Genomic DNA, 26163 nt, shown 5'->3' on the forward strand with positions numbered 1-26163 from the left:
GGGATGCTCTTTGTTTTATATGCATAAGTAATTATAAAAAATTAAGAGATTATTTAAGGATAAGAGAAAAGAATTATAGTGGGGTGAATGACTGAGTCTGGTACAGGTCAGTCAACAAACAAGTTGTATTCTGACAAGAATGCACTATACTGACACCCTTTAATTTTGCATTTCATTTTTTTCTTTTTCATGTAGATGAAGTGCCATTCATCATATAAATGTTTATTTACTACAATCTCTTCTCCCTTTGGTTTCCGAAACACAATAATATATTGGTATGTTTCCACAATTATCATAATAATAATAATAATTGTATATTCCACCTTTTATGATACTTCAAAGCAGATTACATTCAGGTACGGTTGGTATTTTCCAGAGAGCTTATAATCTAAGGGCTTCATTTTCCTCCCGGATCGCACGCGATAAAGGACGTTTCGCACGCGAAATGCCCCTTATCGCGTGCGAAACCAAAATGGGGGCGGAGTCGGCCCCGAAGGAGGAGGAGTCGGGGCGTCACTGGGGCCAACTCTGCGAAGACGCCGCGGACGACGAAAAGGTAAGGCCCTTTTCGCGTCCGAGTTCGTGCCCAATAGCTACACCTTCTATGGTGGCGCTATTGGGTGTGAAACCGGCAGCGATCGCACCGCCCAGGGACGGAAACTTTCAAACCTGCGCGCAAGCACACATTGGCGCATGTACATTGGCCCACGCCCATGGACGCAGCTATTTCAGAACTTGGGCATGTATATGTATGCATGTTATAACATAGCCTGGCCCCATCCACCTGTGCCTAATTTTAAGTGGGCATGCACATGTGTGTGCTTATCATGCTTCTACCACATAACTCGGCAGATTTTAAAAGGGGCGCGCACCCACACCATTCCCATTTTACCAGTTCATCCACCACTTTGCCCAGTTAACAGCTAGAACCTCCAATCCCCTCCCCTCCCCCCCCCCATCCCCCCGGGACCAGTTTCATAGCCTATACTCCCCCCCAGTTACCCAGGCCCTTTAAACTCTCAGAAATGGCTCGATCCTTTTATTTTATGACTTACAAATCATCCATAGCCGAAGGAAAGTTATGTGTCAGGGGACCTCAGCGCACGCCAGAGTGCGTAATTAATTATTTACACTTGGCCAGGCCCCAAAATGCCCACCCCAGACCAGGTCCTTGCCCCGCCCTTTTTTGAACACTTTTGAAATGTGCACACCACGGCATTTATGCATATATATGGGCACTTTTTAAAATGCGGTCTGGGTGTGTGAACCTGACTTCTTCGCTCAATCCTTAATTTCAGTGCACGCCAGTCTTTTAAAATTCACCTTTTAGTTTGCACCTGAGACAATGCAGGGTGAAGTGATTTGCCCAATGTCATAAACAGAAGCAGTGGTATTTAAACACTAGCGACCCTGGTTCTCAGCCTCTGCTTTAACCACTAGGTTACTCCACCAAATGTGTCTTAACTCTCCTAAGTTTTGGGTTTGAGGTCCTCTGCAATGACTTTGAGTTGTGTCAATGATATGACCAATGAGTTTTTATAAAATCATTTTCACTCTTAAGTTAAAGTCCATAGTTGTCCAGTCACGTGAAACAGCAATAAATCTTTGCAAATTTTCCTTTTTGTAAATAACTATAATGTCATCAAAATATTGTATTTATTATTTATTTTATGAAATTATAGTCCACAACATGCAATAAATCTTTTTCTGGAAAGATAAAATAGGAAATAGCAACATCAAATTCTTGCTAAATTTGTTCCTTAATTTATTGACAGATTGCTTATATACTTTTAAGATCAAGAGATATACAAAATTTACTTGTCACTTATCATTAAACATTTTCTAGAGTCCTTATCAATCAGCATTTATTGGTCAACTCACAAGAAATTCAATTTTGTGAAATGTTTACCATTTGCGAATGTTGCAAATATAACCTGAGAGTCTGGCATTTGATATTTGACAACAACTTGGTTTACTGCAATTGAAAACTACATAGTCAAATGGACAGCAACCTTTGGTACACTGCAATTGGAAGAATCCATTCATTACAATTTACAAGAGAAATGAACCTCTCATCTTGTAAATGATTGATTGCAATCTTCGCAGTGCCTTTCAAAGCAAATGATGATGCTTGCAGCTTATAGTATTTTGATTTGACTGCTAGTATGTCCCTGACTTTATATCAGGCTCTGAGCCCAAATATATTTAAAGCATTGTTTCTTTCAGGCTCCAAGCAGGATTTATTTTAAATAAAGGGTAAACAAAAGGAGGTACTCAGGTTTTCTTCACAGGGATTCAACATTTAAAGGCAAGTGCAGGGATAGTTCACAGTCTCTCAGTAACCAGTCCAAGTAGTGCAAAGGATATACAACAGACCAGGGCTTTCAGTTGCAATCAGACATAAGCAAATTCAGTTCACAGTACTCACAAACAAGTTCACTCCAAGGTCAGCATCTCCAAGTACTTCCTATACTTACATACAACTTTAAGTATCAATTTATTCATTTTATTGCTAAGCATCATTTATTCAGTACCTGGATTTAGCAGAGCAGTTGTCAATCAGCTCTCAAGTTGCTGGAAACTACTTCTCAACAACTGCTGTGATGTGGAGTATAATGTTAATAGTGTTAATAGTCATTAGTAAATTATATGGCACCATAGGGCACCCTGGAAAATAATAAAGAAGTTCACGGTTCTGGCTCAGACTGGGGTGGAGTCTAAGTATACCAAAATAGCCAGCACATAACCATGTATAACGTGACATGGGGTCAAATATTTGAGCCTCAGATGAGTCATACAGCCTTGGTGCCAGCTTCCAGCCCACAGTGAGCTCCTCAGTGCATCAAGATGGCAAAGTTCACCCTCCTGCAGGTCTCAGCTTTGCTGTTCTGGCATCCTGGTCTTACAGAATGCCAACCAAGCTTCAAGTGGAAGATGAAGTGGTGCAACTGTGCACACTCATTTACAGTATGAAGCTCAAAGCTGAGACATCTTCAAGACTTTAGTCTTCCAGGCTGAAAGAGAAAGGAACAGGTATGAGAAGGTCCTGGAAAAATATGAGGAATATTTCATCTCCAAGTGCAATATAATTTATGAGAGGTCAAGATTCCAACAGCAATCTTAGTTCAAAGGGGAACCAGTTAAAACTTTCATTAGGCAGATGTTTGACCTGGCTGAACACAGTGACTTTGAAGCTTCTAAAGATAAGTAGACCGTGACAGGCCGATGAATGGAATTCAGGAAAAAGGTATGTCACTGAAGCTGCAAATATAGAAAGTCTGAGGCTGTCCATAGACATGGAGGTAACTAGGTACTCTAAATGGGTTAAAGCACAGAGCCAGTCTCCAAACAGAAAGGGACTGATGCAATACAGTGCACTGAGCCCAGCGCACTGAAAAACCCGCAGTTGAATGGGGGTTGTAGAGGCGCTAACTAATCAACGTATGCATTAAGGGAATTAGCGGCTCTATAACGCATGTCCAACGCGGAGTGAAACTAATAGCACTCATTCACATGCAAATGCATGTGAATGAGGCTATTAGCTATTCACTCCCCTATGCAAAAAATAAAAAAAATTGCATCTAGGGCACACATTTTAGCGATCAGAAATTAACGCCTGCCCAGAGCAGGTGTTAATTGCTGAGCGCTACTAAAACTAGTACAGAAAAGCAGAAAAAACTGCTTTTCTGTACTGCCTCCTACTTAATATCCTTGGAATATTAAGTAGGAGGAACAACTCTTTAAAAAAATAATTTAAAAAAAAGTTTAAAAAAAGCACTGGCAAGGGTTTGGAAAATGGACGCTGGTTAATTCAGCGTCCATTCTCCGAACCTGACTACCAGCACCAGAAGGAGTGTATAAATCAATATTAAAGTGTCGGGCACTTAATATTAATTTATTCACTCCTTCACTTATTGTCCATTGGTCCTTTTCACTGACATGTGAATCCCCTTGGTGCATGGTCCTTTCACTGACATGTGACAATAAAGGGATCAATCTGCAATAAGTGAAGGAATGAATAAATTAAGTGCCCGACACTTTAATATTGATTTATTAACTCCTTCTGGTGTCGGTGGTCAGGTTGGGAGAATGGACGCTGAATTTATCAGCGTCCATTTTCCTAACCCCTGCATATGCGCTGGTTAGGGAAACTGGACGCTGATAAATTCAGCAACCGTTTTCTTAACTAGCGGACAGCCATCGACAGCGAACCTCTTTCCGGCTTGCGCTGTCAAGGAGGCACTAGGAGCGCGCAATCGCCCATAGTGCCTCCTTGACAGCACGAGCCCTAATTTAAATATTGCATCACACTCCCAGGAGAGGTGCCTGGGGGAGCATTATGAAAGCGGGCGCTGAATACACAGCGCCCGCTTTCAGAGCAAGTTTTTTGCAACGGCCCCAAAGAGTATAGAGGTGTTACATGGCAAAACTTAATCTCAGAGCAGGAAGCAAAGCCAGAGAAGCACCAAGAGAACTTACTGCCAGAGAAAGGGAGAAGGGACATTGGGCCTCAGTTGCTCTTCTTTACTCACTTGGGAGGGAGGACATCAGGATACGGAGGTCATTGGTGGGGGGGATGGCAGGGTGTCTGCCGTAACACTTTGATTGTGGTCTCAGTAGGGAGTGGGGGCACTGCTAGCTCTGTTAATATACTGGCATGCACTACTGATCCAACAGCACAGCTACGATTTGCTGTAGGGGTTTATTTATTATGCACTCAACTTTATTGTATAATGGATCTTGCATATGTTAGCATCAGAGGTTATAAAAATTTGTCCAGATGAATAGAATTTTGGAATGTCTATAGTAGTGAATTTGGATAAAGTACAAGCAGATGTCCACAGCTTCCTCCTCAGGCAGGAACTGCTAACTGAAAACTAAATTATGCCAAAACCCTTTACCAGAAGATAGCCTGATGCCTGTGCAATTTTCAAAAGATAGGAGTCAATTTTCAAAGGGATCTTATTGCTTATTAAAGACTTGGCAACATCAAAACATTAAAAAATTGTCTGGAATTGGCGTCTAAATTTAGCTGTTCAAATTATGTGTGGGCCTTAGGATGGAGTTAGGAAAAGTACAGAAAACTAGGCAGCTGGTGTTGATTTCCAGCTCTAGTTGCTTAACTTGCCAGCTAAACCCCGGCAGGGGGATAGCAATCCTAAATCTGGCTGCACTATTTCTGCTCCTGGAGCTCTCGATCCTCCCAGCCCACACTCTCAAATTATAATGGGACCGATAGGGCCCTGCCTTCCCATCCAATGCAAAACTGACAGAACAGATCTCCCTCCTTCCTACAAACCCATCCAATGACTTAAATGATAGTGGGGCTTAAACCCCCTTTCCCAATCTCTAAAATCTGGGGCCACCTGTGCTATCATATCTCTCCACTTATGTTTTAGTTCCTTCTCCTTCTCGCACTCAGGCTATCAACATCAGAATGAATCTGAATCCAAATTTCTCTGACAGCTGCAGTCCCACAGATATTGCACTGCAGTATTCTCCTCATCCCTGAACTTACTGTATGCTAATTCCCACAAAAATGCTAGAAGTGAAGACAAGGACTCTTTTATTAATATCATCATTATTATTATTGTTATTATTATTATTAATAATCATCACCATCTTTAGAAAATCTCATCCAATTATTTTTGTTCATTATTGAATGGAGTTATTATCTCCTTTAAAGCTTCAGAACAGAATTTAGGGTTTTCTTTTGTTAAAACGCTGTCCTTTGAACTGTAAATAGGTAATGATCTGAGAGCAGGCTTTTTAAAGTTGCAATTGAGGTATGTTAAACATATTTTGTCTAGAGATGATTTTTGTACTCAAGTGCAAGCATTTTTTATAATTACCCTAGATTGTTGCAATTGTCTCTATGTTGGGGTAGCAAAGGCGCATGTAAACGCGCTCCAGATATTACAAAATTCAGCAGCTAGACTGAGTTTTGGAAAGCCTCACTGGGAACCTTCTAGCATATACTTTTGAAAAGAATTGTACTGGTTACCATTTGAACAAAGATTTAAATTTAAACTCTTAGTCCTAGTGTTGAAGGTCAAGAACAATTTGGCCCCTTCCTGTATAATTTATTGACAAATTAGGAACCACTAACCTCGGTACATTCTGTAAATAAGGGATTGTTGAGAATTCCATCCATGAAAGAAGCCTGATTGAAAGGAACTAGGGCTAGACTGTTCTCTAGATTTAAGGTTGATTACTAATTTAACTATTTTTCATAAACAGTTAAAGGCACATCTATTTTGTGAAGCATTTCCCTAACCTTCTAAGGGCCTGATTCACCAAGGCATTTTCCGATAGACAGAGAATGGGTGAAATGCCTTAGTGAATCAGGCCCTAAGTGTGTTGTGTTTGTAGCAGCGGGTTAAAGATGCTGAATGAACATTTTATAATTTTGTCAAACTGTTAATTTTACTTGCTATGTTTAATGTTTTATTATGAATGTTTTAGCTGTACACAGATGGGTTCTGCTATGGGCAGAATATAAATTAATAAATCATCATCGTTTGCATAATGCATTCCAGATGCATGCAGTGCTGTACATAGGCACAGATGCCCCTTGGAACTTACAATCTAGTCAAGATGGACAGACAAAATAAAACAAACAAAACAAAAGACTTTGAGTTAAACAGTTAGACTATGATTGAGAAGAATTAAACCAGGTGGGTCATAGGTGGGATTAAGTGAGGAAGGGGCAGTAATACTATACATTGACAGCCGGATTTTGTGCGTAACCCTTTTAAAAGCCCCCTGCGCGCGCCGAGCCTATTTTGCATAGGCTCGGAGGCACGCGCAAGCCCCGGGATGCGCGTAAGTCCCGGGGCTTTGCAAGGGGGACGTGTCGGGGGCATGCTGGGTGGGCGGTGCGATTTTCGGGGTGGCGGGGCGTGGCACTGGCCCAGGGGCGTGGTCGAGGTCTCCGGACAGCCCCGGGTCGGGTGATGGCGCACCAGCAGCCCGCTGGTGCGCGCAAAGTTACATCTGCCTCCGGCCGACGTAACTTTGCCTACAAAGGTAAGGGGAAGGGTTAGATAGGGCCGGGTGGGTGGGTTAGGTAGGGGAAAGGAGGGGAAGGTGCGGGGGGGGGGGGGGGGGTTCCAGTAAAGAGTGGGAATACCTGTGTATTGATTTTTACAAGGTGTGTGTAAAAAACTAATCAGCAGATCACTGAATCATATGCCTACCAATGATGATTACTGAGATGGCCTGAGCACTAATGTGTTATTCTTAACGTCTGACTTTCAACACAAAGGTCTTCGCCACTACCCTTGGATCTCATGAAAGAGTTTGCACCTCTTAGTATTTCATAAGATGAAAGCAGTATTTTGCCTTCTGCTTTCTGTGCAGGCCTGATGTAAGAGTAAGTGCCTTCGGTGAACCTTACAGCCTGGCCCTTCCCACCCCAACCTCCCCACACAATTTAAAATTCTGCATTAATATATATATATATATATATATATATATATATATATATATATATATAGGTGATGGCAGACATTAAATCCAGGTGATGTACTCAAAGCCAATGAAAGAACTTTGTAACCTCCTTCCTGTACTGCTCCCCAAGCTACCAGACTTTCAGGGAATGAAAATGGCTCCTTCCAAGTCACAGAAGTGAATTAGGTATCCCCACTCTTCCTACTTCCCCCAAAACAAATATGAAGGGAAAAAGATAAGTAGCCCATTTTGCGGAGGTGGTAAATCACTGGGCTAACACATCTTCTTTCTCCTTTGGAAAATGGCACCAATTGGGCCCAGGGTTAAGTGGTGCCCCGGGCCCTCCTTTTTAATCATAAGGGGATTTTGGAGGGGGGGTCAGGGGTGAGGGTACTAGCCCACTATTTTTGGGGGTTGGTAGAGAGGGGGTACCCTTCATGAATTTTACTTTAATGGAAAGGGGGAACAGAGGGTTAATTAAAGATGGGTCTTGTATTGGACCATAGGGTTTTGATGTAATGGGGAGGGGTTTGGGAAATTGCCATATGGTTTGCTTTATATTTTTTTAAACCTTTTTTTGCAGGACCATCTTGAATGGTGGCACTGGGGGGAGGGGGAGCCTAGTAAGATCCCCAGTTGCTTCTTTTACATTTTGTTTTTTGGTGGGGCTTCATGTCAAGCCACATGTTAGGGTCCCGGTGATTTCTAGAATGGTGTAGCTAAAATAATGTGGCTGAACATTTTCTAAAATAGCCTCATTATTTTATTTACATAAAATTTAGTATGTATTAGCTACTTTGCATTCTTTATGCAATTTTATGCTTGTAAAGCATCTAATTGTAATGGGGCAGATTTTTTTTGTAAAAACAAAGAATGATATAGTGAATATTGCATGATAGTGCTACAATATAGTTATAACACGCAATATATAGCATTTATCACATGATAAACATTGTTTAAAGCACATTATAGCCATATCGTGCCTTGATAAATCACCCACTTAGATTTTTCTTGCAACATTTAGCTCTATTTCATTGCTATTGAGTGACTGTGATGAGAAATAATGCACACAAGCTCATTAATAATTAATACATAGTTAAACTAAATCCAAATCACAACTGTGATTTTTCAAAAAATTTTACTACATCTCATTGAGATGTAGTTAATATTTTTGCAACAGTTTTACAAAAAACTACATATGTGATTTTGCTTCTGGATTTATTATTATAAATGTAGGGGGGTGACCACTTTTTGCCCCTAAAGAGGTAGCCCTGCTTTTTACAAAAATGTCAACAGTGGCTTCAGCTGGTCAGAATGCCTTCAGAGCGACAGGAATCATCTTTTGAGGAGACCAATAAGCGAAGGGGATCTATCAGAGAACCGAATGAGTGAACTGGGAAGTGCCTAGGAAAGTCCACAGAGTCAAAGACTGATAAAACCAAAATCAGCCAGAGACTCAGGAAAGAGAAAGGAACAGAGAACAGAACAGCTCTGCAGGTACTGGGACGTCTCAGGATTAAAGAGTACCTATCCCTAAGAGCTTACTTGTTTGGGGAAAGAAGCGAGAAAGTGAAGAGAGACTGAATTTGAATTGTTGTCTTTGTGGTCTTTCTGGTCTTTGTGTTACTGTGGTGCACTATCAAGCAGTGTATTATTTTGGATTTGTGCTCCTGTCCCAATTTCTTCAGGAAAGACTTTAAATTTGAGCAATACTCACTGGAGCGAAGTGTGATTTGTGGGATGCTAGAAGCTAGTGAATAGAAGAGCCCCAGAGAGGAAAAAAACCCTAAGGACCTTGAAAATACTGAACTTTCTCCTCCTGTGCGGGAACTCCAAGAGGTCATGGGACCTCTCGTGTTCCATGGCATTCCCAGTCTGACCCTATGCCAAAGAGCTGAGTGAGACGGGAGCTGCATATAATTCCCAAATAGCAAAATAGTGCACACAAAATATCAATTAGCGCAAACTCTTCTGTACATTTAAAAAAAAAATCGGTCTCTTCATATCAACAAAGCCTAATGCAAACTGAACTAAGAACTATCTTCATTAATAATATAGGCAACCAAGACTCGTTGGCCTCTCCCCACACTGGCCCTCTTTACAAATTACACCCCCATTCATTATGGTAAAATGAATAAAAAAGCTGCAGCTTTATTAGCAACAGAATAATACAGAAATTTCACTCGAGCCTGACCATAAAATATTTTCAAATTGCCCGAATGGACATACGCCTTGCACCACCCCTAGGTCATTCGGAATGCAGCACTGGCAGCGAATGTCACCAAGCCTTGCCATCCCAATCACAGCCCAGTAAGGAGTCCCACAATGATGTGACATCAAATCTACACAGGGTACCCAGCATCGACAACTCAGTCCTTGCCACATGCCCTTTATACCAGCCTCTAGGGCCAACCCCTTTTCCCCCTGCTGCACTAGGACGCCACCAATCAGAGAAAAGAAACAATTGATTAGTTTGAATGTCCCAGCACAGCAAGCAGACCACCCTAACTGCCCTAACTAATATCTCTCAGGTCTCAACCCCCTTCTGGGTGCTGATGAGGTCAAGCCTGGTGCCCGTATTAATGTGGGCAACCAGAGACTAGGGATGTGTAGAACAAAACATTTCATTTCAGAATTCATTTTGTAGGGACCCAAATGTATTTGTTTAGATTCAAAATGATTTAAAACATTGTTTTTTTGTATTAGTTAATTTTTGCTTGCCATTAAAGACAATGGGGAACGCATTGCAGCCTATACTGAACTCCAGGATTGGGGTCTTCTGATCAATTGTCTTATACTTGTAGAAATAAATCAACAGAAGGGGAAAAGAACTCCAAGGTCCCTAGAAAGACTGTGGATCCTGGATAGTGGCACCAAAAGTGGCATGAAAATAGTAAGACTCCGTAAAGGTGCAAAAGGGGTACCGGCATCAGCAGGGTTTCTCCAAGTCACTGTGAGAGGAGCAAAGAAACAGAAAAAGTAGGAGAACTCCCTGTGATCACTTGGGTGTGGCCATGAATTAGGAAATTGCCAGGAGTACAAAAATAGGCCACATTATGGCTGATTCCATACAAGCAATCTCTTTATTTTTTGTTTTCTATTGTTTCTATTGTTTTCTATTGTTTTTCAAATATTTGTTCTAGGGTCAAAACACCATAGTATAAAAAAAACCAAGAAGAAAACAAGTATGAGTAGGAAGTAAACCCTAAGGCTCCAAAAGAGGGCACCAACAACATTAAGGCAGGTTGGCATGTGGCAGCAATTCCTCTCTAGTGGTATGGCAGCTGGGTGTGAAGGTATGAGGCAGCAAGTCCATAGAAAGAAAGATTTGTTTCTTTTGTCATTCTTTCAGTTTTTTTGTTTGGTGTCAAAACATCCCAGTGGAAACAACAAACCAAAAATAGGGCGTGAAAACTAAGCTGGGATCATTGCAGAGGAGTTAGAATAAAATAAAGAGCTGTAAAATAGGTGGCAGGGAGGAGAAAACCTGGCCGATTTTGGAAACATTTCCTTTACCTGTTGTGCAATGCCCTATCCCTGACATGACTGATTCTGTCACTGGGGGTTTGGATATTAAATTGATTTAATATTTCTCACTGGTACCATAACTGATTGTATGTCCACTGACTGCATGTTATAAAATCCGGGTCGGCGAGCGCAGGGGGAAGATTTGCCCTGTTTATGGGCGGCGACGAGATCGGGCCTCCCCCAGTTCCCTCCCAGTCCCCTCCAATTAAAGAGCAGACTGGGAGGGAACTTTACTACCCCCCCCCCCCCAACCAACCCTCCCTCCCTCTTTCCCTCTCTTCGCCGACCCCTCTGAAGGCCCTACCTTTTGTTATTTTCTTTATTTTGGAACTTATGCCAGCTCCTGAGATGGTGTAAGTTGTGTGCACCGTCAGGCTGCCGGAGCGCGATCTCGTGACACAGCGGCAAATGACTGTCCCGTCCCACCCCCTGGATCGCCCCTCCCCGCCCTTGAGTCCGCCCCTTGATAGAGGCCTGGCTCTTGTGTGCGTAATGGGGGGGATATGTGCGCAGCCTGGCCTCTTCTAAAATGTATGCAGCGCGCGTAAGGCCCAGCCACGCATAACCCCCGTTTTCCCCGCGCGCAGGGGATTTAAAATGCACCTGTGTGTGTACCAGTTCTGACACTGTTGAGCTTAAAGACAGGCTTCACAACACAGCCTGGTATGCCTCTTGTCTCTGCCCTTTCACCTTGTGCCCATTGCCCACACTGCCCATTGCCCAGGCAGAAACAATATCAGTAGCAGCTCTGCAAGCAACTCTCCACACTCTGCTTACAGCCTCCACAAAGGAAGAAAAGAGCAGCAACACAAGCCTGACACAGAGCTTCTGATGCAGTACCTGGCTGATTTTTTCTACTGTGTGACTGATTCAGTGGCAATCTAAAATGGGCAGCAGCCAAGATGTTGTTTGGGGAAAGTTATCCAGGAATTCAGAAGGAATGTACAGCAAATCTCAGACATGCTCAGTCTTCAAGATCAACGCTACTAGATACTGTGTGCAGTGATAGGTTTTATTGGTGCAATGCTTCACTGGGATATGTCATCCCTGTTGTCTTCTTGACAACTTGTCCATCCTACCCAAGTCTGCTAGCTGGCTGCGCTATACTTTGTATCAACCCTAACTGCATACCTGCTGATCTTCCATGGATTTCTATGAAGCCATGGTTTAATGGTTCATAGAAATCATTCATTTTAAAACTAATGAAACTAATATGATTTGTTTAATTTGGGGGTCCCTTTCAATGCACAACCCTACGAGAGACCTGGATCCACCTGCCATGCTCAATAGACTAAAAGCCTCATTCACTAAAGCTTTTTTCCCCCCAAATCTGTACATATGAGAAAAAAAGTTTTGTGAATCAGGCTCTGAATGTCAAATGTTAATTATTAACATTGCTTTTTGTTCAGTAGATTATGCATTCTTCAGTGATTGGCTGTCCTGCATATCTTGAACAAACATGGAGAGGTAGGTTGCTGAGTGTAAGTGTGTTTGTTTAATGTAATAATACTTCTTATACTCATATGAGTAATGGTTCGGTACACATGTGTATCTGTAAAAATAAGAAAAAAAACAGGTGTTCCTTTCTATTTTATTGTTTCTTAGGAGCTCAAAGTGATTGATAAGCAGGCTGCAATGTGACTGGATGGTTCTTGTCTGATTTCTTGGTAGTCAGATATTTGAGAAGCAATAGGTATTAACCTCATTGATTTGTCACATTTCATTCTGAACAACATTTTGATCTGTACTGGAGGTGAAGACCTGCATCAGCAATGTATTCTGGAGACTATGTGAGTGTAATAATTATTTATGCGACTCAATTGTAACTTTCAAATTGAATTAAAGGATTTAGAACATATATGCAAAACAAACGAGATATTTTACATTCAGGACTAGAATACGCCACAAGCTTTCTGCTCTCAAAACGCAAAATCAACTGTTTTTTTTTTTAATTTGTGTATTCTTTCATTCTTTTTACTATCAATTGGTAAGTTCAAGCATAATTTTCCAGAGTTTTACTTAATGTGTGTACAGGTAAATTGAAATACTGATCTGACATACTAATAAAAGCTGGCATTTCAAATATAGTGGAGATTTTCAGCAAGATGGTTGCCCACAGTATATTAATTTTTGAACAAGTATTTTTCTAAAATAATATTACTTCCAGATTGTATGTTAGTAAATGTTAGCTGTAATACATTGTAGGGGCATTTTAAGAATAATTGTCTATTTATTTATTGTATTTATTAGACACCAAATACCTTCTGGTATAATTTGAGGCAATAGAGGACCATACTGTGGGTTAATCGAATATTCAATATTGTATATGGTTTTTTTTTATTTTGCAATACCACTAATAATATAGCCTTCTAAAATGCTCTTTTAACACACAACCAACTTTATATTAAAATAATCAGATTGATATATTTTCTAGTCTAGACAAGTTTCTTTCACTACCTCTCTGAATTAAAATATAACTAAACAGATTCACTACATTTAGCTAAATATTTCTGCCCAGAAAACTACCGTATATGTGCTGTTCTTGTTTCTGTAAAGAAATGCCTTTTAAATATATATTTCCAGCCAGCATTTGATATCTATTGCTCCTGGTTTTAAATACCTGATTCTGTGTCAGTCATTACAGCCTTAGGGTTTTTATTAATTTAACATTCAGTCACTACAGCCAGGATATGGTTTTTTTGTAGGGTAAATGTACAGTGTGCATGTGCGCACATGATGTTGGGGGTGTGACGGGTGTATGTGTATGTGCTGAGGGAGTGGATAGTGTGTGTGAGTGAATGAGTGTGTGTGCCTGCCTGGAAGGGGGAGAGAGAGAGAGAGAGAGAAAGAGAGAGTGAAAGTGAGTGTGAGTGTGTGTGTGTGTGTGTGTGTGTGCGCACACATGTGCATGCGCCTTGGGGAGTGAGTGGCATATATAATATATGTACTCCTTGAGAGGGTGATGGTGTGTACATGCCTGGGGCAGTGGAAGGTAGGGATGTGAATCGTTTTTTGACGATTTAAAATATCGTCCGATATATTTTAAATCGTCAAAAATCGTTAGAGCCGCGATACAATAACAATTCCCCCGATTTATCGTCAAAAAATCGTAAATCGGGGGAAGGGGGAGGGAGATCGCTCCCGGACCCCCGCTGGACCCCCAGGGACTTTTGGCCAGCTTGGGGGGCCTCCTGACCCCCACAAGACTTGCCAAAAGTCCAGCAGGGGTCCGGAATGATCTCCTACCGCGAATCGTTTTTCCGTATGGAAAAACAATTCGACTGCAGGAGGTCGTTCCGGACCCCCGCTGGACCCCCAGGGACTTTTGGCCAGCTTGGGGGGGCCTCCTGACCCCCACAAGACTTGCCAAAAGTCCATCGGGGGTCCGGAACGACCTCCTGCAGTCGAATCGTGTTGCCGTACGGCCGGCGCCATTTTGCGCAAAATGGCGCCGGCCTACCTTTGACCTGTCATATGACAGGTCAAAGGTAGCGGCGGCGCCATTTCTACAACGCACGGAGGTCCGAGAGTAAAAGATCACACCGGGACCCTTCCTCTGGACCCAGGTAATTTAAGGCATTTTGGGGGGGTTCGGGGGGGGTGGGGGATTTATTTTAAAGGGATGGGGTGGGTTTTAGGGTTGTTTTAGTGTGCCGGTTTTCCCGCCCTCCCCTTCCCCTCCCCCCCCACTGGACCCCAGGTAATTTAAGGCATTTTGGGGGGGTTCGGGAGGGTGGGGGATTTATTTTAAAGGGTCGGGGTGGGTTTTAGGGATGTTTTAGTGTGCCAGTTTTCGATTTACACGATTTACACGATATTTAAAAAACCCAAACTGCGACGATCCGATTCCCTCCCCCTCCCAGCCGAAATCGATCGTTAAGACGATCGATCACACGATTCACATCTCTAGTGGAAGGTCTGTGTATGTGTATGTATGGATGCTTCACACATTCCTCCTTATGGTCTACCACAGGGGTGGGCAGTTCCGGTCCTCGAGGGCCACAAACCAGTCTGGTTTTCAGGATATCCCTAATGAATATGCATGAGAGAGATCTGCATGCACTCTGCCTCAGTTGTATGCAAATCTATGTCATGCATATTCATTAGGATACCCTAAAACCTCAACAGGTTTGTGGCCCTCAAGGACTGGAATTGCCCAGCCATGGTCTACCATGTTCTCACCTCCCTCCAACTCACTTCCATGCCTTCTTCTCCTCCTCATTTCACTCTCCCATTCCCTCCCTTCTCACTCATGCCCCTTTCCCCTTTCCTTACTTCTGTACTTTCTCTCCTCACGTCACCTTTCTTCCCTTCCCCTCCTCACTCATCTCCCAGCACTTTCATTCTCCTTCCTTCCCTTCAGTGTTTCTCTTCCCACTCATTCACTCCCTTCCTTCTCCTCTCACATACACCAGCCCCTCTTAGGCCTTCTTGATCCTGCCAGGAGGGGGTGGAGAGACCCTTTTGATACTTAGATGTTGGCTTTTTCCAGTCCTCTCTATCTTCTTTGGCCAAACATTACAGCGCTCTCCCATCAGGCTGCAGGTCATCCTGTAATGCTTGCAAATAAGCTCATTTCTAAGAGAGCCTTTGTTAATTAAATAATACAGTATGCCTCAAAATTTGCAAGCCACTTTATTTGACAGAAAACCTTGGAAGCATCTGGATGGTAATGTGCATTCCTGATGCTTACATAGTTGTCTTAAAGAACTCAAGTGACTCGAGAAATTCTCCACACAAGACCTGCAAAAACTTTAAGGGTCTCAGTTTATGAAGCCATACCCTTAGTACCCTGGTGCCATCTAATGGCTCTGAAAACAGCGGGACATCTTGAGATTATTGCACGTTTCCACAATTGTGGCTCTGTGATTGACAGGAAATTAATCTAGGCTTGCAACTTGCATCTTTGAAAAGCAAAAACAAGGTGTGGCAGCTGCCGCTGCAGGGTATTCAACAGGCTGCAGTGTTCCTTATCGGACTTCGCACATAAATTGTATGAGGGTCACCAAAAAAAAAAAAAAAAAATCTTTAAAAGCAAGGTTTTGAACTGGAGCAAAGAAAACAACAGAAATTCATGGCATGGCATGGTGCGAGTAAAAGGGATTGCAAGGGAGTTCACCTGGACTGTTGACTAGTAACTGGGTCTGCTTGCACCTGTGACAGTTCCCTTGGAGCAACCAAGTTTCTAGTTTCCAAGACATTCTTGTTTTATAATTAATTCCTACAGTGAGGGCCATTCACAAGTGCTCCACTCAGTTGCAAAAGCTGAAGGACGAGTATTAGGTTCCCAGAAAAACTGTCAGGTTCTATTTACACCATAGCTGGTTTCAGGTCCCTAGCAGAACTTTTAGCACAGGAGTTTAAAACTCAAATGCAAACTCATAGAGGGCACGGAGCCGGAATAGTTCAAAGTCTCTTAATAACAAGTTGAAGTACTTCAAAGAACTCACAATAGATCAGGAATTTAATTTCTGAGTAGACATAAGCAGATTCTGTTCATTATAGTCACAATCAGGTCCAGTCCAAAGTCAGTATATCCAAGTACTTCCAGTACTCATATAGAATTACATGTATCACACTTTTGATCTCAACACCAAGCATTATGGATCCAATATATAAGTTCAGCAACATGGCCCAACAGTCTTCATTTTGCTGCAAACAACTTCCCTTTTTCCAGTCACCCCTTTCCTGTTTTGGAAGCCCAATAAGTCAACCTGTCTCCTTTTTCTTCCAGCTCACTCAAAACCAATGCTGGGTTTTTGGTGTCATGAGCCTTCATTCACAACTACCCAGGGATTTTCTCCTATTGTAATAGATCTTCCCACTGTTCCTACCCTGATCATTGCAGCAATGGTCCTTATGCCAGGAGACATACACTAGGGGCCGGATTTTAAAAGGGTTACGCACATAAGGTACGCGCGTAACCTTTTTAAAACGCCCCTGCGCGCGCCGAGCCTATTTTGCATAGGCTTCCGGCGTGCGCAAAGCCCCAGGACACGTGTAAGTCCTGGGGCTTTCCTGGGGGGCATGTCGGGGGCGTGTCGCGATCTGCGTGTCAGCAGAGGGCGTGTCAGGGGGGGTGTGACGCGGCCAGCGCGTCATCCGGGGGCAGTGCCGTGGGTGTGGTTTCGGCCCGGCGTCATTCAGGGGGCGTGGCCGTGGCCTCCGGACCAGCCCCGGACCGGAACATGGCGCGCGGCAGCCGGCCTGGCGTGTGCAAAGTTGCGCCTGCCTCGAGCAGGCGTAACTTTCGTGACAGAGGTAGAGGGGGGTTTAGATAGGGCCGGGGGAGTGGGTTAGGGAGGGGAAGGGAGGGGAAGGTGGGGGGAGGTGGAAGGAAAGTTCCCTCCGAGGCCTTTCCGATTTCGGAGCAGCCTCGGAGGGAACGGGCAGCTCGCGCAAGGCTCGGCGCGTGCAAGTTGCACAAATGTGCACCCACTTGCGCGTGCCGACCCCGGATTTTATAAGATACGCACGGCTACGTGCGTATCTTATAAAATCCAGCATACTTTTGTTTGTACCTGGTGCGCGAACAAAAGTACGCGCGGGCATAGATTTATAAAATCTACCCCTAGGGTTCCCTCCAGAACCATGTAGCATGGACTCTAAATCCAGCCATCATGTGTTGCCCCTTAGTAGGATGTGTCACTACTCTGTTTCAGTTTGAACTTTTGAATGCGATAGAAACTGGATGTAAAAACATTTATAAAAAGAAATGCTGTTTTCCCTGACACATCCCTGACACATCCCTGACACATCCAGCCTGCATATTATTAACCTTTGGCTCTGTTATCAGAGACTGCCTGCCCTTAACAGTCAAGCATTTGCAAAATTGCAATTATTGGTCCCTCCTGATGCAGTTTGTTGCACGTCCCGTTCACACTAGACCCACGCCTGGGTCTGCTCACCTCGCTCTCGCTCCATCAGGGCCCGGGCCAACCTCTCCCGCAGTCACAGCCCTGTGCCCGCGGCACTCTGTGGTGGCATCCCCAGGATCTTCGGGGCCTTCGACCTCCCAGCTCACCCCATGCCGGAGCTCGGCGTCCTCCTCCACGTCAGCCCCGCCCCTGCCTCTAGCCTCTTCCAGCTCCCACAGAACCATGGACTAACCTAGCCACAAACTTCATCGTCGACCTACCCCCTTCCAAGGGGAACACCGTGATCTGGGTCATCATCAACTGCTTCTCCAAGATGGTCCATTTCATACCGCTCCCTAGCCTGCCTTCAACTCCCGAACTAGGGTGCTTGTTCCTGACCCATGTCTTCCACCTTCACGGTCTACCACAAGAGATCATGTTGGACAGAGGGCCATAATTCACAGCGAAATACTGGAGATCCTTATGCCGCAAATTCAACATCACCCTCAATTTAACCTCCGCCTACCATCCCCAGGTGAACGGACAGGTCGAGCGGACAAACCGGTCTCTAAAGGCCTTCATTCGGTCCTACATGAACGAACAGCAGGACAACTGGGCCGACCTCCTCCCATGGGCAGAATTTGCTCACAATACCCACGTGGCAACCGCCACAGGGAGCTCTCCTTTCCACGTGGTATATGGCCAGAAGCCCCGTCTGCCGCTTCCTGTCCCGCTGGCCATACCCTCTCCGGCAGTGCAAGCAATGGCCCAGTCCATCCAGTAGAGGTGTGCATCCGTTTTCCACTTATTTGTAATCTGCAACTTATTTTGTCCTATCTGTTAAATAAGTGGGGAGGCGAAACGCATCGCGACTCCCCACGTATTTAACAGATTTCTGTTTTATTCGGCCTCCTAAATAAAAATTTAAAACCCCCCCCCCATTTACCCCCCCCCCACCACCCTCCTGACCCCCCCCCCCCCCCAAGACTTACCAAAACTCCCTGGTGGTCCAGCGGGGGGTCCGGGAACTCACTCACACCCTCGGTGCTGGTTTCATCACGGCGCCGATAGCCTTTGTCAAAGGGGCTACTGGTGCCATTGGTCAGCCCCTGTCACATGGTCACTGGTGCCATCTTGTGCTCCTACCATGTGACAGGGGCTGACCAATGGCACCGGTAGCCCCTGTGACATAGTATGGGCAAAGGCTATCGGCACCATTTTGAGTCCTGGCATCGGACGGCAGGTCGCTCCGGGACCCCCGTTGGACCCACAGGGACTTTTGGCCAGCTTGGGGTGGCCTCCTGACCCCCACAAGACCTGCCAAAAGTCCAGCGGGGTCCAGGAGCGACCTCCTGCATGCCGGCCGCCAGATACCAATACTCAAAATGGCGCCGATCGCCTTTGCCCTCACTATTCTACCAGTGTTCTATGTTCCTGCTCCGTGTTCCAATTTGACCTTGGTTTTGGATTCGACTATGCTTTGTCTGACTCCTCGGAACCTGACCTTGGTCTGGCTGACCGCTCTTTGGATTGATATTCTGGATCTGACCTTGGCTCTTCACTCGGACACTCTCCTTGCTCATCTTCCCTTGTCACCTCTCCAAGCAAACTCCAGAGGCCACCTAAGTCCAGGCAGTCTGGGTACCCAAGGGCTCAACCTGTGGGAAGACCGGATTGTTATTGGCGAAGTCCAAGCTTGCCTCTGTTTTCTTGTGTGCTCTACCTCCTGGCAGCAGAAGCCCCCTGGGGCCATTCAGAGGGCAGCACCAATCCTGTTCCAGGCCAAGGGTCCACTTCCTGTGCAACACAGTTGTTGTACAAAACACAGTCCTTGTCGAGGGAGACCTTGTAACCGTTGTGACCATTGCTGCCCGACGTCCGTACTTCACCCACCTTACCTCTTTTGCGACTCCCTCTTTGGTTGATGGAAGTTTGGCTGCCGCGGCATCATCTTGCCATTCTCCTCCGGCGTCCAAGTTGGCAGGACATCCAGGTCATGCCAGGGCCTTAGAGATGTTGCGAAGACACTATTGGTGGCCCAATATGTGCAAGATTCCCGAAGCTATGTGGACTCTTGTCCCATCTGTGCCCAACTGAAACTACCTACTGGAAAGCCTTGGGGCTTACTTCAACCACTTCCAGCACATACCGAGCCATGGTCTAGCATCTCGACAGATTTTATTACTGACCTGCCTCCATCCCAGAACAATACCATGATTTGGGCCATCATCGACCGTTTTTCAAAAATGGGTCACTTCATTCCCCTGTCAGGCCTTCCTTCAGCCCCAGAATTGGTGAAGCTGTTTCTGAAGAACATTTTTCACCTTCATGGACTCCCCAAGCAGATTATTTCCGACTGGGGACCAAAGTTTGCTGCCAAGTATTGGCGTTCCCTATGGAAGAAGTTTAATATTTCCCTAAGCTATACATCGGCCTATCTCATCCACAGGCCAGTGGTCAAGCTGAAAGAACCAATCGGACTCTGAAGACATTCCTCCACTCCAGAACCTGACTTCTGCTTTGCTGACTACTCCTCGGATGGACTCCCGGACTCTGACCTCTGCCTGCTTGACTATGTCTCTAGATTTTGGCTATGTTCCTAGCATTGTCATCACCTACGCTCTTCTGGTCCTCCTTGTTCCATCTGACCTCCAGTCTCGAACCTGACCACACTCCCTTCTGCCTGTGGGCACGCCGGACTTCCATCCTTCCAGGAGACCCTACGAGGCCCACCTAAGTCCAAGCGGCCCGGGTCCCTACAGGTTCCTCCCGAGGGGACCTTGGGCTTCCAGTGGTGAAGCTCATCCTAGCCTCTGTCTCCTCCAATGCTCCGCCCCCTGGGGGTAGTTGTTTCCTGGCCCCTACCAGGGAGCCATTCTCCACTGCTCCAGTACAAGGGTCTGCCCCCGAGTGCAACACATTGCTATGCACCTACTGTTTGTGATTTTAATTGCCAGCACCATTGTTGTTGCTGCAGCTCCAGGCTATGCTTGGTACATTTGCACAGTCCTTCCTCTGCTCCAATTGTCTTTGAGGTTCTTTCAAAATTCCCTTCCACTAGGGTATTTGCTAACTCATAGTCTTACCTAGCAATATGATGCTTTACACAGACCTTACCTAGTTATCTATAATGGTTTCATACCCTCTTCGACTTCGTCTTCAAACTCCCTCCCCTTACATTTTCTATAACTATTGGTCTCATCTGGTATTTAGCCTTAAATGGATTATACCACAGTGAAAGGCAGAAGTAGCAGAAATGTAGCCTGTGTTCCTCCATTATTACTATTTATTAGAAAATGGAGGCAGTATTTGCAGAAACTGATTCAGAAGAAGAATTGTGTCCTAGATTCTCTGAATCATGGCATACTGTACAGCTAGTGGGTAAAGAGAATTTGGCATCTCTAATCAGTAGCTTATTAGCCTCTAATGAGGAGGTAGAGGAGTCTTATGATACTGATAAGCCAAAGATTAGACAGAGCAAAGAGGAAGGCCAACTCCAAGCCTATATAGCCAGCCCCTTCCCCTAATGATGCCATATAGATATGATATTAAGCCCCCTCCATAGATTTTGTCTGGCTTTTCCCTGCTTCTGGCTTTGTACCAAAATTTGGTTGGCACCCTTTGCCCTTCATTTGGAGCTTTGGAGTGTTCTTGCCACAGTAGTTGGCTGCTTTATGCCTCTCATTATTCTTTGGGATCTTCATGCCACTTTTTCTGCTGTTTTGATCCTCTAGCCCTGACTTGGGACTTTTCCTGCCTGTTTTCATGCATTGTTCCCTTTTCATGGTGCTTTGAGTTGCTCATGATATACTTGGTGCCGCTTTTCCCACTTTTGGAGCCATGGAGGTTCATTCCACTTTTGTTGGTGCCCATTGCCTCTCTTTTGAGCCTTTGTATAGTCTGGCCAATTTTACTATTGCTCTGCTCTTCTGATGGTGCCTTGGAGAAGTCCTACCACCTCTGGTAGCATTTTGCTATTCATGCCATTTCTGGTGCCACAAAATGAACCAAAATGGAAGTTTTGCCTCTGTACATCCCTACTTTTGTTGAATCTGGAACAAATCTATTTCCTCAGGAATAAGATCCATGACTCCACCTGAAGATTCAGTGCAAAGTCTCCCCATTTATATCACTCTATTTTCATCAGTTATCTCTAGTGATTCATATGGCAAAGTACCAGCTTTCCATTTTATCAGAAATCCCCCTCTCCTCGCCCCGCAGTTCAAGGCCTGACAACAGCCAGTTCTAATGCTTTAGGCTTATTGTAGTTCATGTTACCAGTGATGTCCATGAAAAGTTTAATGTTTGTCTAAATGTCTAATACTGTTTAAGTGTGCCCATAGCAGAAATGTCATAAATATATGCTTTAGATAATCTGAAGTCAGTTTCTATCCATTACCGAGGCTGTCCCAAACTGTTTTAGCGTCCAGGGAGTAACTGCTGCAGAGACCCTTATAGCTAACTTTTCCTGTGTTTTCACTTATGAATTATTCTTATTGTATTATTGTATTTCATGCCATGCATTTTTATTATTTTATGTATATAAAATATTCAGTAATCCTGTATCTTGCTCCAAGCACTCCAATAGGGAACTGAGTAACAAATCCTTGTAATACATTAATTAATAATCAGCCTGGCCAATCAGAGATATCCTTTCTCTTGTATAAGTTATAAACAAAAGACTTTGAAAAGTTTGACATATGCTAGCTTCTTTATTTTACATCCTCAGGAATGATACCAGTGACCACTTCCATTTCAACTTATTTATCAACACCACCATTATTTTGTATACTAGTTTGCACAGCAAAACAAAACCAGATGGGTTTTCTTCATAAGACAGAATACAAAACATTATAAGTTTGGCAACAGAACTCTTTGCATACATATTCAGATTGACTAATAGGAGCCAAGTGTCCCGTTTTCATGTTTTATACTGATAGATAGGTTACAATCACTTCTACTATAGCAATAATTTGTTTTCTTTTGAAATGATACCCTTTGATTGATGTTATCTAGAATCTCATGAAAGTTATGTACTTTAGAGCAGGATTTTTAGTTTGATTGTAGAGGGAGTTAATGCATGAGGTGGAGATTTAACACTTGAGTTCTTTTTAATTCAGGAACATTTCTTTTTCCATAGCTATACTAAATGTGAGATCTCTCCCTCACCGAAGGTTTTTTATTTTTGCATAACTACATTTTCAAAGAGGGTCCTCCTTCCTGGCTGCATCATCAGAGATGTAAAGGGAGTCCTCCCAAGCCCCCACCCTCAGCTGCATCATTGGTTGGCTACATCATCAGAGGGAGGCCCTCAAGGCCTGGAATCATGACAATGGTGCTTAATGAAGCCCATCATGAAAAACAGGTTCCCCACCCTTTCTCTAAACTATATCTCTTTTCTGAAATCTAGGTCAAATGTCAACATCTACCTCCTGTGAGCTGGCTGAGACCAGAACAAGAGTGTAACATTCAGGCGATAGCTGGCTAACCCAGTTGAAGGTACTCCCTAGTTAGGAATCAGCATGAGCAGCTTGAAAAAAAAAACCAGGTGTTCCTTTCTATTTTATTTTTTTTTAAAAGCTCAGTGTGGTTGATGAGCAGGCTGTACTGTGACTGTTCACTAATTTGTTAGGTTTCAATCTGAGCAACATTTTGATCTGTACGGGAGTTGAAGATCCACATCAGAATGTATGATGCAGACTATGTGAGTGTAATAATTATTTATGCGATTGAATTGCCAGTTTCAAATTTATTTATAAAATATAGCATATGCAAAATAAACAAGAATTTGGATATTTTACCTAAATATGCCACTAGCTTTCTGCTCTGAAACTGGCATTTTTGTATTCATTCATTCTTTGTGCTATCAAGTGGTAAGTTAATACAATATGTTGCAGCGATATATTTAATTTGTGTACAGCTAAATTGAAATAATAATCTGAAACATTAAGAAAAGTTGCCATTTTAAATACATAAAGATTTGCACCAAAACTGTTGCCACAATTTTAATATTTAAAGACATCTTTTTCTAAAACAGTATGATTTCCAGATTGTATTTTAATAAATGTTAGCTTTATTTACTGATTTTATTAGATAGAGCAAGCATTTTATTTCTATTGCTTCTGATTTTAAAGACGATTCTGTGTCAGAACCAGAGGCTCCCAGTCAATACAGCAGTAGGGCTTTTATTAATTTAGCATTAATTGCAGAGCTGGTATATTTTATTTACCTAATTGTATGCATCACCTAAAAGATTTTTTAAGTGAAAGGTGGTTTGTATATTTTTGCATCTGCTATTAAATAATTCTATTTAGCTACCTTCCACAAGTATCATCTTATGGAAGGATATATGCCATAAAATAATTGCAAGTTTCCCATGGCAGATTTATAGCATGAGTATAGGCATGTAATTCTGCAAACTGCCTAGGTTTTGTAATTAATTACATGAAAAGGTTTTTTATATTAATGATATTGCTCTGGATTAAGTGATCTGACATTGAGGTCGATGTACTAAAGCACACATCATTTCGCAAATGGAATTTTATGTGCACAAAAATCAGAATAATTAGCTTGTAATTAGCGATTAAGCACGCTATTTCAGATTTTAGCATGCAAAATGCATTTGTAAAATGGTGCTCATTTGCAAGTAGTAAAATTTCATGAACTACACAGAAAATGTTATTCAAATTTAAAATGAATGAGCTGCTGCAATGCAACATCATGCAAAGCAGCTTATCAATTATGGATTTTTAGAAAACCAACATTTGATCATCTTTTTTGTTTTCACAAAAAAGATAGTTACATTTCAATGAGGTTATAGTTATCTTTTCTGTGAAATTTTTTGTTTGGAATTTCATGTTAAATTTGATATAAGGCTTGAAAACCTTGACAAAGTTGTTTAGAAAAGGTATGGAAACTCTGGAGCAATTAAAATGTATTGACATAACATGTTTCTTGGTTAGAAAAAAAAAAGGACCAGGAATCCTTTCTTGATAAGATTCTACTCAAATGTATGACCAGCTAGAAATCAGTGCTTTGTATCCAGGAGAGTAGGGATAGGACTGTCATTATTAATGAAGATATGATTAGTAGGAAATTAGATAGCTGGTTGACTATTGTATTTATATATTTTTTTATTTTGATTTATATTCCGCTTTTTGCACTATTTTCAGCACTTCAAAGGTATTACATTCTGGTACTGACTAGTTGACTGACTAGTTGTCAGGAGGATTACTGGGTAGCTTGCCTGCGCGGTACAAAAGAAATAGTTCAAATGTTATCTAGATAGGTTTGACCATTAGATTGAGGATGGTATGTTGACGTCAGGTCTAAAGAGATATCAAACTTCTTGGAAAGAGCTCTCCAGAACTTTGCCGTGAATTGTATGCCTCTGTCTGAAAGGATATACTTCGGCATACCGTGCAGGCAATATGCCGTATAAACAGTTTAGCCAATTCTGGAGCACATGGGAGTCCAGATAATGCCACGAAGTGCGCCATTTTCGAGACACGGTCTACAGTGACCCATATGGTATTGTTTGCGCTGGACACTGGCAGGTCAACGATGAAGTCAGATGCGATGTGCATCCACAGTTCCTCTGGAACTGGTAAAGGCTAGAGAAGGCCCCAAGGGCGACCAGCCGGAGGCTTCTGTCTTGCACAGGTGATGCAAGATTCTAAGTACGCTTGTACTTCCTTCTTCATCGAAGGCCACCAGTTTTATCTCTATAGGGTGGACAGCGTATGGGCTTGCCCAGGATGACCGGCTAGTCGAGCATCATGAGCCCACAAGAAGTTTCTTTCTTAAGGTCCGAGGAACTACTGTCTTCCCAGCTAGAACAGAATGGGTAGTAGCAAGAATCACTTTATCAGGGTTGATTATATGGCGAAGTACATCTAGAACATCCTCAGCAGTGAAGGATCTTGAGAAAGCATCTGTGCGTGTATTTTTGTCAGCAGGGCGGTACTTGAGTACAAAGTCAAACCAATTAAAAAACAAAGACCATCGGGCTTGTCTATGATTAAGTCGTTGTGCATGACGCAGATATTCCAAATTTTTGTGGTCTGTGTATACAGTTATCTAATGTTGTACCCCCTCTAGACATGGGCGCCACTCTTTGAATGCTAGCTTGATAGCCAACAGCTCTTTATCTCCTATGCCAGATTTTCTCTTCGCAGGAGAAAAATGCAGGGAAAAAAAAGAGCAAGGGTGTAGAGTATGGGTGTCACTATTCTGGCAAAGAGCATCCCCTACACTGACATCGGAGGTGTCAACCTTGACTATAAATGGATGTCGATGGTTCAGGTGGCAAAGGCAAGGTTTTTTG

General features: G+C 43.3%; 1 protein-coding gene across 2 annotated transcripts in view; it reads left to right on the forward strand.

Moving 5' to 3' along the window:
* The first annotated feature begins 12633 nt into the window (after nt 1-12633).
* ANXA10 (annexin A10) overlaps nt 12634-26163 on the forward strand; it is a 244440-nt gene continuing 230910 nt past the window's right edge. Inside the window, exon 1 of one of the 2 annotated variants that reach the window (XM_029572067.1) lies at nt 12634-12770. In XM_029572067.1, the coding sequence (XP_029427927.1) occupies nt 12753-12770 (18 nt within the window). In that variant the 5' untranslated portion in view covers nt 12634-12752. Of the gene's footprint in view, nt 12771-23388; nt 23542-26163 lie in introns of those variants that run through there. The other variant, XM_029572125.1, reaches the window with a different exon arrangement.

This window comes from Rhinatrema bivittatum, chromosome 1, assembly GCF_901001135.1.
Source record: "Rhinatrema bivittatum chromosome 1, aRhiBiv1.1, whole genome shotgun sequence".
NCBI classification, from domain to species: Eukaryota; Metazoa; Chordata; class Amphibia; order Gymnophiona; family Rhinatrematidae; genus Rhinatrema; species Rhinatrema bivittatum.